Raw genomic sequence first — 16,558 nt, forward strand, 5'->3', positions numbered from 1 at the left:
TCTAGTGAGATATCAGTGTCACCTCTTACAGTTTTCCTGTAATCTGAGCTCAAATATGAGAAAATATAGAGTACAGTACAGTAAATTGGGTAAATTTTACTGTTAATTTTCTCTGAATCGTACAGTAATTTGGGCTGTGGATCACAGGGTGGAGTGGAAAAAGTGGAAAAGTGGAGATGAACCAAAACTGGGAGTGGATTGTGAAGTACAATAGTGTCAGGACCAGAGTTGGTCAAGTTACTTGAAAAAAGTAATCAGTAACTAATTACTGATTACTTCCCCCAAAAAGTAATCCTGTTACTTTACTGATTACTTATTTTCAAAAGTAATTAATTACTTAGTTACTTTTTAAAAACACGATTTACAACCTGAATAGGTGATAAAGCGATAGATCTTTCAGCCCAATTCTACTTTTTCTGCATAATTCATCATATAAAATGTAATCAAATGGAAAAGTCTCTCTTTTTAAAACTTGTTTAATTAGTTTTAATCTTTTAACTTTATGCATCAAGCAAAAATTGAATTATATGTAACATTCTCTGACTGGAAGAAATTTGTTTAATATTTAAACTTATTTTCTGCCCATTCCAGCACATAAAATAAAATATTTTTTGTGTTTACACTCACTCTTTCAAATAGATGCAAGTAAAACACAGCAGAAAATAAATAAAATCAAAGACTAGCGGTCCTTTGGCTCTATTTTCACCTGTAAAGCAGGAGTAGGGTAGGCGGAGGTTTACCCTGGTGCAGGTGTGCCGCGGTCAGTTGAAGAATCCGCGAGTTTCTCTGTGACTTTCCCATTACGTCGTAGCGCACTCGGTACTTGCTTGGAAGTTTAGGGGGTTTTTTTGCCGTAAAAAGAAGTTTTCTTCCCACGCACAACGGACACTAATGTTTTTGTCACTTTTTATGGAATCAAACTCAAAGTAAGGTCAGTACTTCCACGCTTTAAACGCTGCACGCTCATACTCTCTCCCGCACTCGATATATTATCCATTGTTGATCTGCACACAGCTGTTGTCACGGACGTTGCACTTGCTTACGTCACTGTCATGAGACATTCTCGCAAAAAAATCACTGTTTTAGTAACGCAGCGTTCCTACGGGAAAGTAACGGTAATCTAATTATCGTTTTTGCAATAGTAATCCCTTACTTTACTTGTTACTTGAAAAAAGTAATCGGATTACAAGTAACGCGTTACTGCCCATCTCTGGTCAGGACACAAAAGACTGCATTTCTAAGCCAGTCGGCACCCGTACCGTAATATGCATAAGAATAGTGCAACAACATTTTAGGTGCGGCTGGCTTGACTGTGTCGTCGTAAGTGAGGGCTCACTTGACCGCGGTCAAATATGGTGCTGGAGAAACAAACTACAGAGAACTTTGTAAAGAGAGTATTGAGTGCTTTGGCGATGTAAATGGACTGGTTCTTATATAGTACTCAAAGCACTTTAAAGAACTTGCCTCATTCAGGTGTACGCAAGCACTTTTCTCTGTAAGCACTTTCTGTGTAATGTTCACACACATTCGGAGAGCAACTCTGGGTTGGTATCTTGCCCAGGGATATTTGGCATGCAGACGGGGATTGAAGCACCTTCCTCTACTACCTGAGCAAAGCCACCCCATGTTCGTCTGTGCACAGATTTCTTTCAATACAGTATTATCACAATTGTGCAAAAATACAGGCATGAAAGCTTAAAGTGCGCGATCACAATAAAGGTGACGCTCAGAGACTGACTGAGTGATCTGAGAACTCATCAGCGCTCCTCACTGCCTTCACTTACTTGCTGCTATGTGTGCAGGAATAACACAGTTATGCAGTTATCTGGGACTCTCCACCATTTGACCTTAGAACTGAAGAAGCTTCTCGGATGAGAGGTGAAACGTCTTCAAGTAACTTAAAGAAGTCCAGACGCTTTTCTTTACAAGCTCCTTTGACCAGTTATGCAGTTACTTTCTCAGTCTGCTAGAGCCTCCACTTGAACGCAAGAACCTTCATTTATCTTCTCAAACGGAATTCAAAATGTTTTTTACAAATTGAAGGATTAAGATATAAATCGCAGAAGCATCGATCCACACATTCAAAGAAGAACAACCCAACAAACTCTTCATAAAACTCCAAGAGATATGAAAATCTTTATTTCTGTCTATTCTGTGTTGTTAATAACATCACATCTTCACATAGTAGCAAAAACATATTAAACAAACATTAATCTCAACATGCATACTGTACTTCAAGTTTCTCTCATGGAAAGGCCAGTGTTACTTTTATAGTATCCTTTCCATAAATATCATAAATATCTTTACCCATGTAGTGGAATTATTTTATTTTTTCATTTTAGTTAACAAGTATAATGTGACCACATTCACTTTTTATCAGGACAAGCTACACCACCACGGTGGTTAGCATACAATAACACTGCCTTGTTCTCAAAGCTTCTTGCTAACTGTACTTTTTTCTGAGATGTTCTCTTTAAGTAAGGATACTGAAAGTGTAAGCAGTGTATACGGTCACATCACGTGCTTAAGGTTGTGTTAGCACTGATAATTCCTTCACAGTTCTTTAAAGATGCTGAAGTCATCATATCAGCTGTAAATGCAGTGCTGCTGCTGTCCTTACGCTATACTTTCAAGCATCACACTTTCTTACTGGCCAGTTTATTTCCACTTTTTATGCTCTAGTATGGTGTGACTGAATGAAGTCAGCAAACCAAATTCTGTCCATCTGAGGAAGAGAAGAAACTTGCATGAAATGGGAAGCATGAGATGAAGATGGCTCCTATGCTTTAGACGTGGCACTGTTTCTGCCATTGTAAGTACGCTAATGCTTGAAAGATCCATTAAAAGTCTGACACTTCACTCTTCAGCTGGAGCGTCCATCAAGTTTTACATTCCAGGTTTCCTCGTTGGGATTACGACTCAGACGATGATGTGAAAAATTTGTTATTACATTAAACCCATAAAATCAACACTGGCAAAAAAGCCGTGCACTTCACAGAGCAGCTTTCTATGGCCGAGCAGTTCCTGCAGGTGTAAGGTGTAGGTGTCACAGCACTCTGGTCCAAAGAGGTTATGTGCAGCATGCAGACAGAAAATGGCTTGAGCGGGCGGATCAGTGGAGTCTGCATTAGCTTTAACAGAAAGGTCTGATTTAAGCAGGTAAGCTGAATAGACAAGAAAAGCTAGAAAGCTTTATCAGCGAGGACCTTGACAGGTGTCTTGTGTACAGGTGAAGGCTGGACAGTCAGCAGGATACCTTCCTAACATTTGTCATTCCCAGCATTGAACCGTTTCCTGGCACAGCCTCAGTGAAACAGAGCATCGTTTCCACCCCACAGTTACAGACAGGCTGTGCTTTTCTTTGGTAACACCGTCGAATGAGCCCCGTGTCCTCTCTCAGTAGCTGCTTTCGTGTCCTGTCAGGATGTACAGGCTGCTCAGTGCTGACGGGTCATCAGTCGGTGTGCTCTGAAGGATGATGGCTCTGCACATTGTCAGCAAATGAGAAGGAGATGAGTTGTAAAGGAGAGCCAGAGAAAGGCAGTACTAACCTAAAGCCAGTGCCTCCACCTGCTTCTACTCCTCCCACCTCTAGTACTAACACTACTCTACTGATACTACAACCACTGTAGTTTGACTTTAATGCTACACACTGGTACAGTACTGGTACACTTACTGGAGTTTTACTCCTGTTCCTGCTCATCACCACGCCTACTACTTTTTTAAACTTTATGATAAGTGTGAACATTTACACACCAGCATACAAACAAGTTTAAAGTAGAAAAAAGGAAGCAAAGAGCTGAGAAATACATAAAACATAACACAGAAGAAAAAGAAACCTTTGCAGGGATTCCTTCTACACCCAGTTTGAGTAAAAACTAACTGAAACACAAGGAAAGAAGATAAGATCAACTAAAATAAGGGTTGTATAATAATACTTAGTACTGGCAGCCACCAGCGCCAAGCCTCAGCCTCCCAGTAGACACACCTATGGTACCGATTTAAAATCCTACATGTCTTTGTTCTCAGGTTATCACGTTCACAAACTTTGGTGTCCACGCTATTTGCCTGCCAGGCTGACAATGATTTAGATCACAGAAACATTTTTAAGCTGTTATTCCTGGTTTCACAGTGGAAAACTCCGGGTAACGTCCATTATCTTTGCTCCTGTATAAGACTTTCCTGAATGCTGAGGTTTGGTCTTCCACATGAAATTCAGTACTTTTGTTTCAGTTTCATTAATGATGCATTGATTTTGGACATCGATGTAATATATATGTGATACACGACAGTCTTTGAGTCCGTCCTTCTCATATATAATCCCACTGTTTTTGCACTTCAGATGATTCCAGTAATGACTGATTTAAAAAAGAAAAGTGAAATATTGCTAATGAACTCACCACGATTCTTATTACAAACTTCAATAAGAGCTGCTGGATCAACAGGGGTGTCCTGGATTTGTTAGTAATATAATATAGTAATGTATTATTATTAGTTTTAATTATTTAGTCAAAAATCAATTCCAGACTGCTCTGAGCAACATGCTGCAGCGAGAGTCCTGACAGGGACTAGAAACAGAACATTTATTGGCTCCCTGTTTTATCCAGAATAAAAGATTCAAAATCCTCACATAAAAGGTTTTGAATAATCAGCCCCTGTCTTATCTTAATGACCTTATAGTACCATATCACCCCATTAGAGCACTTCGTTCCAAGTATTTAAAAGTAAAATGGGAGCCAGACCCTTCGGTTTCCAGGCCCCTCTTGGTAAATGGTAAATGGACCGGTTCTTATATAGTGGTTTTCTACTCTGAGCACTCAAAGCTTGCCTCATTCATCCGTTCACACCCATTCATACTCTGACGGATGCACCGAAGAGCAACTTTCATGCAGGATATCTGGCATGTAGACGGGGAGTAGGTGACCTGCTCCCCCACCTGAACTACAGCCACCACTTCTGTGGAACCAGCTTCCAGTTTGGGTTTGGGAGACAGACACCCTCTCTACTTTTAACATTAGGCTTCAAACTTTCCTTTCTTCCCTGAATCCTCCCTTAGTTAGCCTAAGTCTAGGCTGCTGGCGGGTTCCCGTGATGCACCAAGTGTTTCTTCTTCAGTCGCCCTTTTCACTCACTATCTGTTTAAACACCTCTCTGCATTCAATCATTAGTTGAGAATATTCTCTGGCTCTCTTCCCCAGATTGTCTTTGTCCCGTCTTCCTCCTCTCACCCCCCCAACCAATCGCAGCAGATGCCCGCCCCTCCCCCAGCCTGGTTCAGGTTTTCACCTGCTAAAAGGGAGTTTTTCACCTTTGTGCACCATAATTGCAGGGCCTTTATCTTAAAATATACAGTGTCTTGAAGTGACTATTGTTGTGATTTGGCACTAGAATAAAGAAAATTAGCACTAAGGAAAGTAGTTTTCTGTACAAAGTGTCAGGTAGACGGTAGTTGGTAACTTTAATGGCTGTTTTTCTTTGGAGGGCTGCATGCAAACACATAGGCTGCATTTCCTAAATCCTTGGATCTGAGTAACCAACAGAACAAACACTCTAGTGTGACTCCTGCTTTAATGCTACCATTAATGCTAGCAGTATTCATGCTACTTCCACATGCTACTCTGAAAATCACTTCCAGGTCTATTAACAATAGTATCAAGAAAAATACTATCCTGATTACTTCTGATGTACTAGGATTACTAGTTTCTCACAGTGATTGATAGCTCTTGTCAGCATACAGTTAACATACCTGTTTGTTCCCAGAACTCTGAACACACGACTCTCATCTGTAATTTCTTGTGTTACCTGCACATAAAGTGAAAATTCACATGTGTAATGACTTAGAACTAATATGATAAGCACATGATACGAGCTCAGCCAACGTTGGATGAATTTACTAGTTCATCACCTCATCTGAATGGAAACTCCTCCCTTTGAGGCCATGCTTCCAGAATGCCAGCACACTATCCTGCAAGCAGACTGACAGAACAGGAGGTGTCACTCAGCTTTCAGGACACACATCAGCTCTCATTCACTTTGTTTGTCACATCATCATTTCTACCTAGTGTTTCAATGGGGAAGTCAAAGACTATTTCTGCAGCCAGCTGTCTGGATGGAAGTCCTTGCAGGTTCACGATCTTTACAGTTCCTGTCCAAACAGTACACAGATTGAGAATGAGCATGAAAGACATTTGAAGGATTCACAATATGCGAGGGGACTTACTTTCCAAGGTGATGAGAACAGTGTCTCGGTCCAGCTGGGTTACCTGCACGACTCTGAGTGCTCCACTATCTCCTGATGCACGGAAAGAAGGAAGCTTGTTGCAACAAGTTGAAGCTTGAAGCTTCAGGAAGTCAGCAGAGAAATTCAGAAACGGTCCTACCTGGCACTGGAACAGGAGCGCCGTTCAGCTCTATAATATCAAACCTGAGCTGTTGGCCGGTTGGTGGTTTATCATTACTACAGTCTCTCACTCCAACACACAGCTGAGAAGAGAATCTGGGAGTCTGATGGCGAGTTGCTGTGAAACAGTCACCAAGGAAAACAAAAAAAAACTAAATAAATTCTCATGGATGGTTAAGTGATGCTTGTTAAACCTGAGCTGAACCTGTTCATACAACCGTCAAAAACAGCACAACAGAATTCTTGTATGATTATTAAATCTTGAGATTAAAGATAAACCGATGCCATCCACCCATCCATCCATCCATCCATCCATCCATCCATCCACCCGTCCATCCGTCCAGCCGTCCATCCATTCATCCATCCATCCATCCATCCATCCATCCACCCGTCCATCTGTTCGTCCAAACATCCACCCACCCATCCATCCATCCATCCATCCATCCGTCTATCCATCCATCCATCCATCCATCCATCCATCCACCCGTCCATCTGTTCGTCCAAACATCCACCCACCCATCCATCCATCCATCCGTCCATCCATCCATCCATCCATCCATCCATCCATCCATCCATCCATCCATCCATCCATCCGTCCATCCATCCATCCATCCACCCGTCCATCCATCCATCCACCCGTCCACCCATCCGTCCATCCATCCATCCACCCACCCATCCCTCCATCCATCCATCCATCCATCCATCCATCCATCCATCCATCCAGCCGTCCATCCATCCATCCATCCATCCAGCCGTCCATCCATCCATCCATCCATCCACCCGTCGATCCATCCTTCCATCCATCCATCCATCCATCCATCCATCCATCCATCCATCCATCCATCCATCCATCCATCCATCCCCTAACTGCACGTCTTTGGACTGATGCCACTTTTCCATAATGTTGTGACACAGGCGTGTTTCTCCAAGCAGCACTGTGTTAGGACTGCAGACAGGCTTAACACAGAGCTCTGTTCTCACAGTACATACATTATCGTTATGAAATGTGCGAGACATTCACAAAAAAACTGTCAATTATCTGTGCTATGTGATCTAATGGTGCATGCTGGCGTTGAACTGTGTGCTGATAACACTGTTCCTGTAGCACAGAAAACACATGGTAACCATTCAGTTACACGAGCTTGGACCCAGAGAAGGTGCTGTTGGTGTTTTTGGACGGCGTTTATACAACGTTTCTTTTATTTAGTCTCTAAAATCTTGTTGGGCTTGAATAAAAAGTATGCATATGTTATTAAAAAAAATCAATTACATTCTTCAGCTTCAGATTTTGATATGCTGTCTGTCTACTTTTATGTAATCCAGGTCTAATGGCTGGTTTGCATTGTGGAAATTGGGGTAGAGTTAGAAAGGAAGACATTTATTCAGGTGGCAAGTTCGACATATCTGTACAAACCTTTAGATGCATGAACTTTTGAAGAGGCTCATACCACAAGAGTAAAACCAGGCCAGATGGGACAGCCCCGCACAGATATGTACTATCTGTGTATGGGTTTCTTGCTGAAACAGAGAGAGCAGGACTAAGTGTCTGCAGTTGTTCTCCGTGAACAAACAGACTGACCAGAGTAACTCGGCATTGCTTACCTACACTGCACCTCCTACAACCTTTAGTGTCAGGAATCTTTACAGATATGGTAAACTTTCTGTGGCCAACAGAGAATATCCAGGTCAGAACAAGCAGACAAAATTGGGTTTACAGTATCCTCCTTCCTCAAAATCAAGTGGTAGCATCATACATGACATTATTAACACTGCTGCACCTACAGCTCCTGTTTCCCTGCATCTGTGATGGCGTGTCGTACCTGAGACTGATCCGCTCAGTGAGGCGGTTGGTGCTGAGCGACAGGCTGCTGTGTTTCTTGTGCAGATGTCCTTTCTGATGCAATGATCGGGGACCATTCTTAATTTCGTTGTTCTCATGACAATGACAATAAAGTTTCTGATGATGATTTCTGTTCAAACAGAGCTGGCAGGCTGTGCGAGTAAAGCTGGGACGACTTGCCTGCAGGATGGAGCCTTTTTAGAGCAGCATATTATCGAGTGGACACAATGTTCTCCGTTTGTGTCACGCTGTTTGTTACCTGATACGGACATCAGCACATTGTTCATAACATATAGCCATATACATCGCTGAGGGAGGAGCTGTGGGGAAAAGACAAGCAGTTCACTGAGACTTCAAACATCCAGCTTCAGTCATCAGACTGTTCCAGAAACATCATTTCCTGGTTTTCAGTGCTCCTCCTTTCATCAGGAGCTGCACTCCTTACTCAGGTTTTTCAGGGTGATGCGATTAATGACTTGCACTTTTTTGTTATTACTTGCATTTTTACACAATGCTCTTCTACTCTGACTGACACTTTCAACTACCAGCTTGACCGCGCATCACTCTTTTCTACCTCAAAACGACCAGTTACACATGTCTGCATGAATTCTGCACGCACGTTTGCACTACAAGCTGCACACAAACACGTGCGCACATCCATGATTTACTCCAAACCTAACTTAACCTTCGGCGCTTTTTAACTTTCAACCCCTTCAGTGGAAACATTGGGAGAAGTTTGCCAGTGTGGTATTATAATATTATTTTATGCCACGTTAGACCCCTAATTGAAGATTGTGAATTATTATGTAGCTTTAGTTTGCATTATTCTCCTGAATTAGAAGAAGCTGATAACTATTGCATTTGTTAAACTGATTTGCATTACATTAGACTGCTGATTTATTGTGAATGAATGATATTGTTTCATGATGCATTATACTGCTGAGTTATAAGAAATACTGTTCGCAGAAAGTCATCGCCTTATTTGTCTGATTAGAAGAGAACAGAACATGCTGGAGTTTTCTGCCCCATCTCAGCAGGAGCAGATAAACAGGGAGCCAAGGTCGTAGCTTAGGCGCCGTGTGAGAGAAAGCATGTGAATGTTTAGGCTTTTATGATAAGGTGGGGGCCACTAGAGGCTATAAGAGTTTGATCAATGCTCCACCATTTTGAGATCTGATGCTGTCTGCGTACGGTGTCCATCTCCCACGCGTGTGATCATTAAAATCATCGTTTGACTCAACCCGGTCGGACCAGTGTTGTTATTGTGGTTTTTCCTCTTGTATCCATCCCCAATATTTGAATCCGTAACACCATCAAACTCGTCGTTGGAGGGGAGAGGGAGGGGAAACAGGAGGACAAAGGATGGCGGGAACAACTGAGCTGTAGTGCTTTTTTTTTTCAACTGTGCAATATTTGCAATATTGTTTTATATTCGACCTTTTTTGTGGGGCAAATAATATTGACACCAGTCATTTTGTGTTTTTCTGAAATTATTCTGTTATTGTGTACAAAATATTAAAAAAATTCAGCTATATATGTTGATGCATGCTTTTATTACCAGTCGCATTGATTGCTGTAACGCCCTGCTCTCTGGTCTCCCCAAAAAGAATATATCACCCTTACAACTTTTACAAAACTGCAGCTCGTGTGCTGACGAAGACCAGAGGGTGGGCCCACAGTACACCGGTTTTAGAATCGCTGCATTGGCTCCCCGTGTATTTCAGGATCAATTTTAAAGTTCTTTTATTGGTTTTTAAATGTCTTAATGGTCTGCTTCTCTCAATGACTATCGCCCTGTAGCCCTCACCTCAGTAGTGATGAAGTGCTTTGAACGCCTGGTCAGAGACTTCATCATTTCTTCACTACCAGACACACTGGACCCACTACAGTTCGCTTACCGTCCAAATCGTTCCACAGACGATGCCATCTCTCATCTCCTCCACACATCACTCACTCACTTGGACACTAGAAGGGGGAATTATGTTAAAATGCTCTTCATAGACTACAGCTCTGCATTTAATACCATAATTCCCTCCACACTCACCACCAAGCTGGAGCATCTGGGACTCAGCTCATCTATGTGTCAGTGGATCTCCAACTTCCTAACTGGCAGACCACAGGCAGTAAGGATGGGCGGACATGTCTCAGCCTCCACCACTCTCAGCACTGGAGCCCCCCAGGGGTGTGTTCTGAGCCCCCTGCTGTACTCTCTGTACACATATGACTGTGTGGCCACTACCAGCTCCACCACCATCATCAAGTTTGCTGACGACACCGTCGTGGTGGGCCTGATCTCTGATAACAACGAGACGGCCTACCTGAAGGAGATTAGGAATCTGGAGAACTGGTGCCAGAGGAACAACCTCCTTCTAAACGTCAGTAAGACAAAGGAGCTGATAGTGGACTTCAGCACTAAGCAGGAGAGGAACTACCAGACCCCCGTCATCAACGAGTGCCCAGTGGAGAGAGTGGACAGCTTCAAATACCTCGGAGTTCACATCACGCTGGACCTGTCATGGTCCTGTCACATCAACATCATGGTGAAAAAGGCCCGACAGCGTCTCTACCACCTCAGACGCTTGAGAGACTTCCAACTGCCCTCCAAGGTGCTCAGGAACTTTTACTCCTGCACCATAGAGAGCATCCTGACGGGAAACATCTTAACCTGGTTCGGGAACAGCACCATGCAGGACACACGAGCTCTACAGAGGGTTGTGCGGTCAGCTGAGCGCACCATCCGCTCCGAGCTCCCTGACCTGCACTCAATCTACAGCAGGCGGTGCTGGACCAAGGCCAGGAAGATCGTGAAGGACCTCAGCCATCCCAACAACAGACTGTTCTCTCTGTTGAGGTCAGGAAAGCGATTCCGCTCCCTGAAGACCAACACAGAGAGACTGAGGAGGAGCTTCTTCCCGCAGGCGATACGGTCTCTCAATCACACCACCACACAGTACTGACCCACACATATGGTTCTTACACACACACTGGACTTTCTGGACATTGTTTTCACTTCATCACTTAAATCACTTTAAGCATATTTGCACTGCACAAGACATAATGTGGATTGCACAACACTGGACACTATATTCTTCATTTCCAGTTAATACTTGTACAGCTGCTGTTATTGTGTATATATTTATTTATTTATATTTCTTCATACATTCTTATATAGTTCTATATTGTGTATTTTGTTGTACAGTTATTTTATTTTCAACTTTAATTTATATATTTTATTTTATTCTCCCAGTTAAATTTACCCTTCATTCTAATTTGTGTTGTACAGTTATTTCATTTTTAACCTTAATTTATATCTTATTCCCTCCTAGTTAAATTTACCCTTTTTAATTTTTACTATTTATTTCCTATTTATTTCCTTTTTTTTTTTTCTTTAGGTCACGAGCAGTTGTCCAAGCATTTCACTGCATATCGTACTGTGTATGACTGTGTGCGTGAAAAATAAAATTTGAATTTGAATTTGATTTGGGCCGTCTTATCTCTCAGATCTGCTTTTACCATATGAACCCTCGCGGACCTTGAGGTCCTCTGGTACTGGCCTTTTGACTGTTCCCAAAGACAGCACACATACTCACGGAGAGGCAGCTTTTCAGTGGTATGGTCCTCGTCTGTGGAACAGCCTGCCGGAGGAGCTCAGGGCCGCAGAGAACGTACATGTTTTTAAGAACAGGCTCAAGACCACCTTTTTAATTTATCTTTCACCTAACGTTTATTTATTTTATGCTTATTTATTCTATCCTGTTATTCTATTTATTAATTTAGGTTTTACCTAATATTTATTGATTTTATTCTTACTCATTTTTTATCTTCTTACTATTTCTATTGTATCCCGTTCTTATTTACTTTATCTTTTTACCCTGTATATATCCTATTGTGACATATCGCCAGTGTTTCCTCGGAGGGGGCTCTCTGCACCGGGGCTGTGATCGACCGTGGCTGCTGGGGCTCTGGGGGTCCTCTCAGCCTGGCTGGGGGGGGGGGGGATATGGGTGCATTCATGATTGTTTATGTTAATGAGAGTGTGGGGGGTTAGTTGGAGGGCGGGGTGGGGTGCTTTTAACCATGTAAAGCACTTTGTGCTACTTTTTTTGTATGAAAAGTGCTTTATAAATAAAGATTGATTGATTGATTAATTTCCCAGCTTTGGTCATTATATACAGTATTTTGGAGACAGAGAGTTACAGACTCTCTCCCAGACCACGGACTCATAATACAAGTCAGAGCTTTATAAAAAAAAAAAAAGTTGTGTTTTCTAAATTGGAGTTCAAGTTATTTGTACTTCCAATAGTGTTAACATACTACACAGGTCATGAACAAGATTTCTTTTACATTTTCATTGTAAATGGGCTGAAGCAGTTCATTAAAAGTAGTCTAACATAAATGTAAACGCTGTAATTTGATTATTTTAATAAACCATGAAACTTGGATGGATTCGATGCCGGTGTGACCACAGTGCACACGTCTGCTGTCGCTCACAGTGGTCCAAGGAACCGCTCAGGGAGTTTGTGTGTTCGCTCAGACACCTGAAAAATTAGAGGGAACATTGGGCCTATGACATTCAATACCCAGTTATTAAAATGTTAAGTGTAAATCATCCCCAGCCCACAATAGCAGCTGAATTTACTACGATTTCAGATCTATTTACACGTCAATAAGAAACCACCGATGTGTAAAACAGGCTGACAACAGAATGACGTAAACCACACTGCTGCAACTGTGCAGCTCTCAGGTTTTATCTATTGTTTCTCTGTGTGGCCAGCAGGGGGAGGTGTTTTGCTTAGTTTTTTTTTTAAATATTAATGAAAACATTTTTCATGAAAGTTGCAAATTTGTTATCTGTTTTTATGACATTTTTCACTGTGGATTACAACAACATCAACATTAGAAAATGAAATACATTTATAGTAGGTGATCATTAATCACTATTATTGGCACTATTAAAGGGCCCCAAAAATCAAACTTTGCTTAGGGCACCACGGAGGGCCAACCCTTTTTACACTTCAACGATTGTACACAAAATACAATCATCCATCCTTCTATCTATTTATTTTTGTCCACTTATATAATTCAGCATCACAGGGAAGCTGGATCCCAGTTGTTTTTCACAGAGGGCCAAGCAGTGGAGGGAGCTGCCGACCTCCCAGCAATACATGTAAAAGCTTTATTTTATGCTGACTCTGGTCATCTTTATCTATCATAAAAATTTGCTTCACGATCTGAAACACGTAAGTGTGGCAAATATGCAAATAGCTAAGAAATCAGGATGGGGTAAATCGTTTCTCACTGCACTTCTGTTAGGCGACTGAATAAAAACACAAAGTCAGCAGTCTGGCTATGAATGTCTTTAATGTTTCCAAGATCAGAATCACATCAGGGTGTACAACCTCACCCCTGGCGCCGTTGCCCACCTCTCAATTTTAAATACACGTAGACATTGAGGGCTACCAGGAGGGGCTATGCGCTTACCTGCTGCTGAGTAATTGCATATGAGAGCATGAGGGTGGGAATGGATGTTTGTATCTGTGTGTGCCTGTTTGTCTGTGTCCATATGTCAGGTCGGGTATCAGACGCCACCTCTCTGGGGACATCTCAGGCCCTCCAAGGTATGGAGGCCTATCTCCCCCCACCACTCCCCCTGCCAGTGGCAGACGCCTTCAGACATCGGTGCATTGGTGGTTCTTTGTGTCTGGGGATGGGCGTCCAGGTACTGCTTGTCGGGGCCTGGAGCCTGGGGCTCGCTCGGGCTCCTTCAGGGTGCGGTGCCTTTGGCCTCTCAGCCTGGGGCTCGGTCACTCTGGCACAGCTGGCTGCCGGCGGAGCTCACGGGCACGTCACGTTTAAATCATGCTTTTTATCCATTTTTGTTTTTTAATGTTCTGTAAAGAACTTGGGATCACCTTGTTGTTGAATTGTGCGATATAAATAAACTTGCCTTGCATTTTGGCTGCTACCTCAAAGCACACTGTGCGCTGTCGATCTTACGTGCTGCACAATAATATTCAATATTTAGTATTTACAGTTATATTCACATAGATCATCGCGATGCTGTTGTTTATTATATTGCTCTCTTTTGTTTGCTTGTTTTCTCTTTTTTCTTTCTCAACAGGTGATCCAGGTGATTGATAGATGGATTTTTTGTCTGTTTGTTTTGTTGGCTTGGACAACTTCCTACCAGACCCGTGGAAGTGGAAGCTTCAGTGAAGAAAGATTCCTGCTCCCAGCCGTTCATTGGCTCAGCATTTTAAACCCCTAAAGGGTCACCTGGCCTGTAAATAAACAGGGCCAATAAAAAAAATCACAAGAATAATACAAAACTTTCAGCCAGTTTATCTTAATACATTAACTTATTCTTGTGTACACAGTAATTCATAAATAAATAATGTATATTATCAATAAAGATTGATCTAAACAGTTTAACTGCTATGTGCAGATAAAGGTTGCATAGCTTTAAAACATTTGCTATCCAGCAAATATCAGTCAAACTCAACACAAAAGGAAACACAACAATGGTTCAAATTGTTTGGACCGGTGATCCAAATCAACTGGTGTTGGTCAAACAGATGTGTGGTAGACTTACTTTGAAGGAGCTGCTACCGACAAACCAGCAAATAAACACCAAATATTTCATCTGTGACATTTGTGAGGTTTCCTCAAACACACAATACATTTGTAACTTTTAATTTTTTCTGTTTTTGTGTCTTGCAAATAAACCTTTAAACTGATTTGAAATGATGTTATGCATTTATTTTTGGCCCTTATCTACGGTGGCCCTGAGAGGCCAAATGGACTGCAACTTAAGAAAACACCAGCAATAAAAAAAAACGCTGCAAAAGCACAAAAAACACAACTGAAATAGGAAAAAAGAAAACACAAATACAAAAAACGAAAACACAAATAGGAAAAAAGAAAACTGAAGTGTTTCTGGGGAGACAATAGTAATTAGTAATAAACAGAGCCAGTGTGACTAAGTGGAGCTTGTGAGAGTGAGTGGATTGAAGAAAGTGAGGGACTCAGATGTGTCAGTTGGTTTGTCTTTGTTTGTGAGTGTGGAGGAGAGATTGGGTTGGTTTTAAAGCTAAGTTAAGAATATTGTGAATTTCAATTCATTTTTATTTACATAGCACCAAATCACAACAACAGTCGCCTGAAGGCGCTTTATATTGTACAGTTTAATTTCCAAAACTTGCATATGATCTTCAGTTTGCAGCTGGACTATCACATAGCAGCTGGAGCAGTCTCACATGGAGGCCAGTCCACTGCTGCCACCTGTGGCCAAGTGCCATAGCCTACTTCCAGATGAACTTGTGACACACATCTGCAGTAGAGGCTGAGTGGCTGCTCTCACACCTGGAGCATCCAAATCGACCCACAAACACGCTGAAAGATGCAATGCCATCAATGTGGATTGTCAAGACTGAGAGACCTCTTCCCTCTGACCCCTCCCCAAACCCTCAAACCCTCCTACCCACCTCGACATACAAACTCTGTGTGGCTTCACGTGTTCTGTTGATGTTTACATGATCGAAATATCTTGAACACAAACACAAACAAACAAAGAGGAAGACCGCACCGGAAGGAAACAACTACAAGTCCCAGCATCCTCTGTGTTTAGGGAGCAGCAGTGAAAGTGAAAGTATTGAGCCTCCGTTCAGAGCAGCAGGAGGAGGAAGGTGGAGCTGAGGCAGGTGAGTGTTAACATGAATATGTTTCTTCTTATGACATAAAATAATTCCACGCTGTTCGTGTCTGTGGGTGAAATGTGAGGCCGGTCGGCTCCTCTGAGCGCTGGTTTCCTGTAAGTAGAGGAAGTGAGTTTAGCTGAGCCTCCGTTTAGTGTGAGAGAGCAGGAGGAGAGTGAGAGCTGTGCTGAGGCAGGGTGAGTGTTAACACCGCTCTGACATTACTGTGTCTCTGTGGCGGGAACAACAGGCTCCGTCAGTGGAGGCAAAAATAATCAGACTTTGGTTTTTCAAAGGAAACAACTTTATGTCGGAAGTTCCCGCACGCTCATTGGATAACGAGGTGTCAATCTCGAGCTATTAGCCAATGAGCGTGCGGATTCACAGAAAGACCCGCCTTTATCACGGGACTTTAAAAACTACAATGGCGACAGAAACTCCGTGAGTGGAGTTCAGGGTGACGTTATGAAACTGTGATGTTTGAGCCACTTCCCGTTCTCAGTCCCAGCGTCCTGATCACCGAGGTTTCTGTTGCTCTGATATCTGATATTGATTATATTGGTAAACAGGCTGTAGCATAAACATCAAACACAGCTGAAGCAGTTTTTGGATGGTTGGCTTCAA

General features: G+C 42.3%; 1 protein-coding gene across 1 annotated transcript; it reads right to left on the reverse strand.

Moving 5' to 3' along the window:
• Positions 1-3,202: 3,202 nt before the first annotated feature.
• On the reverse strand, positions 3,203-8,317 carry LOC146676550 (mitogen-activated protein kinase kinase kinase kinase 2-like). Its single transcript, XM_085401202.1, has 7 exons — positions 8,221-8,317; positions 6,381-6,518; positions 6,221-6,292; positions 6,059-6,145; positions 5,906-5,976; positions 5,747-5,802; positions 3,203-3,484 (listed from the first exon to the last, which is right to left on the reverse strand). Exons 1-7 carry the CDS (start codon positions 8,315-8,317, stop codon positions 3,397-3,399), a joined length of 609 nt encoding a protein of 202 aa, XP_085257328.1. The 3' UTR covers positions 3,203-3,396.
• Positions 8,318-16,558: the final 8,241 nt, after the last annotated feature.

Source organism: Rhamphochromis longiceps, linkage group LG3 (assembly GCF_057381845.1).
Source record: "Rhamphochromis longiceps isolate RC_006_pf linkage group LG3, R_longiceps_female_GT1.1, whole genome shotgun sequence".
NCBI classification, from domain to species: Eukaryota; Metazoa; Chordata; class Actinopteri; order Cichliformes; family Cichlidae; genus Rhamphochromis; species Rhamphochromis longiceps.

Bases quoted from the DNA above. Each gene is read 5' to 3' on its own strand.
- LOC146676550 (XM_085401202.1), bottom strand. From the start codon at position 8,317: ATGGTCCCCGATCATTGCATCAGAAAGGACATCTGCACAAGAAACACA. The intron at 6,146-6,220 runs GTAAGTCCCCTC...CTGTTTGGACAG, and splicing joins TGTTCTCATCACCTTGGAAA to GAACTGTAAAGATCGTGAAC. The intron at 5,977-6,058 runs GTAGAAATGATG...CTGTTCTGTCAG, and splicing joins CTTCCCCATTGAAACACTAG to TCTGCTTGCAGGATAGTGTG.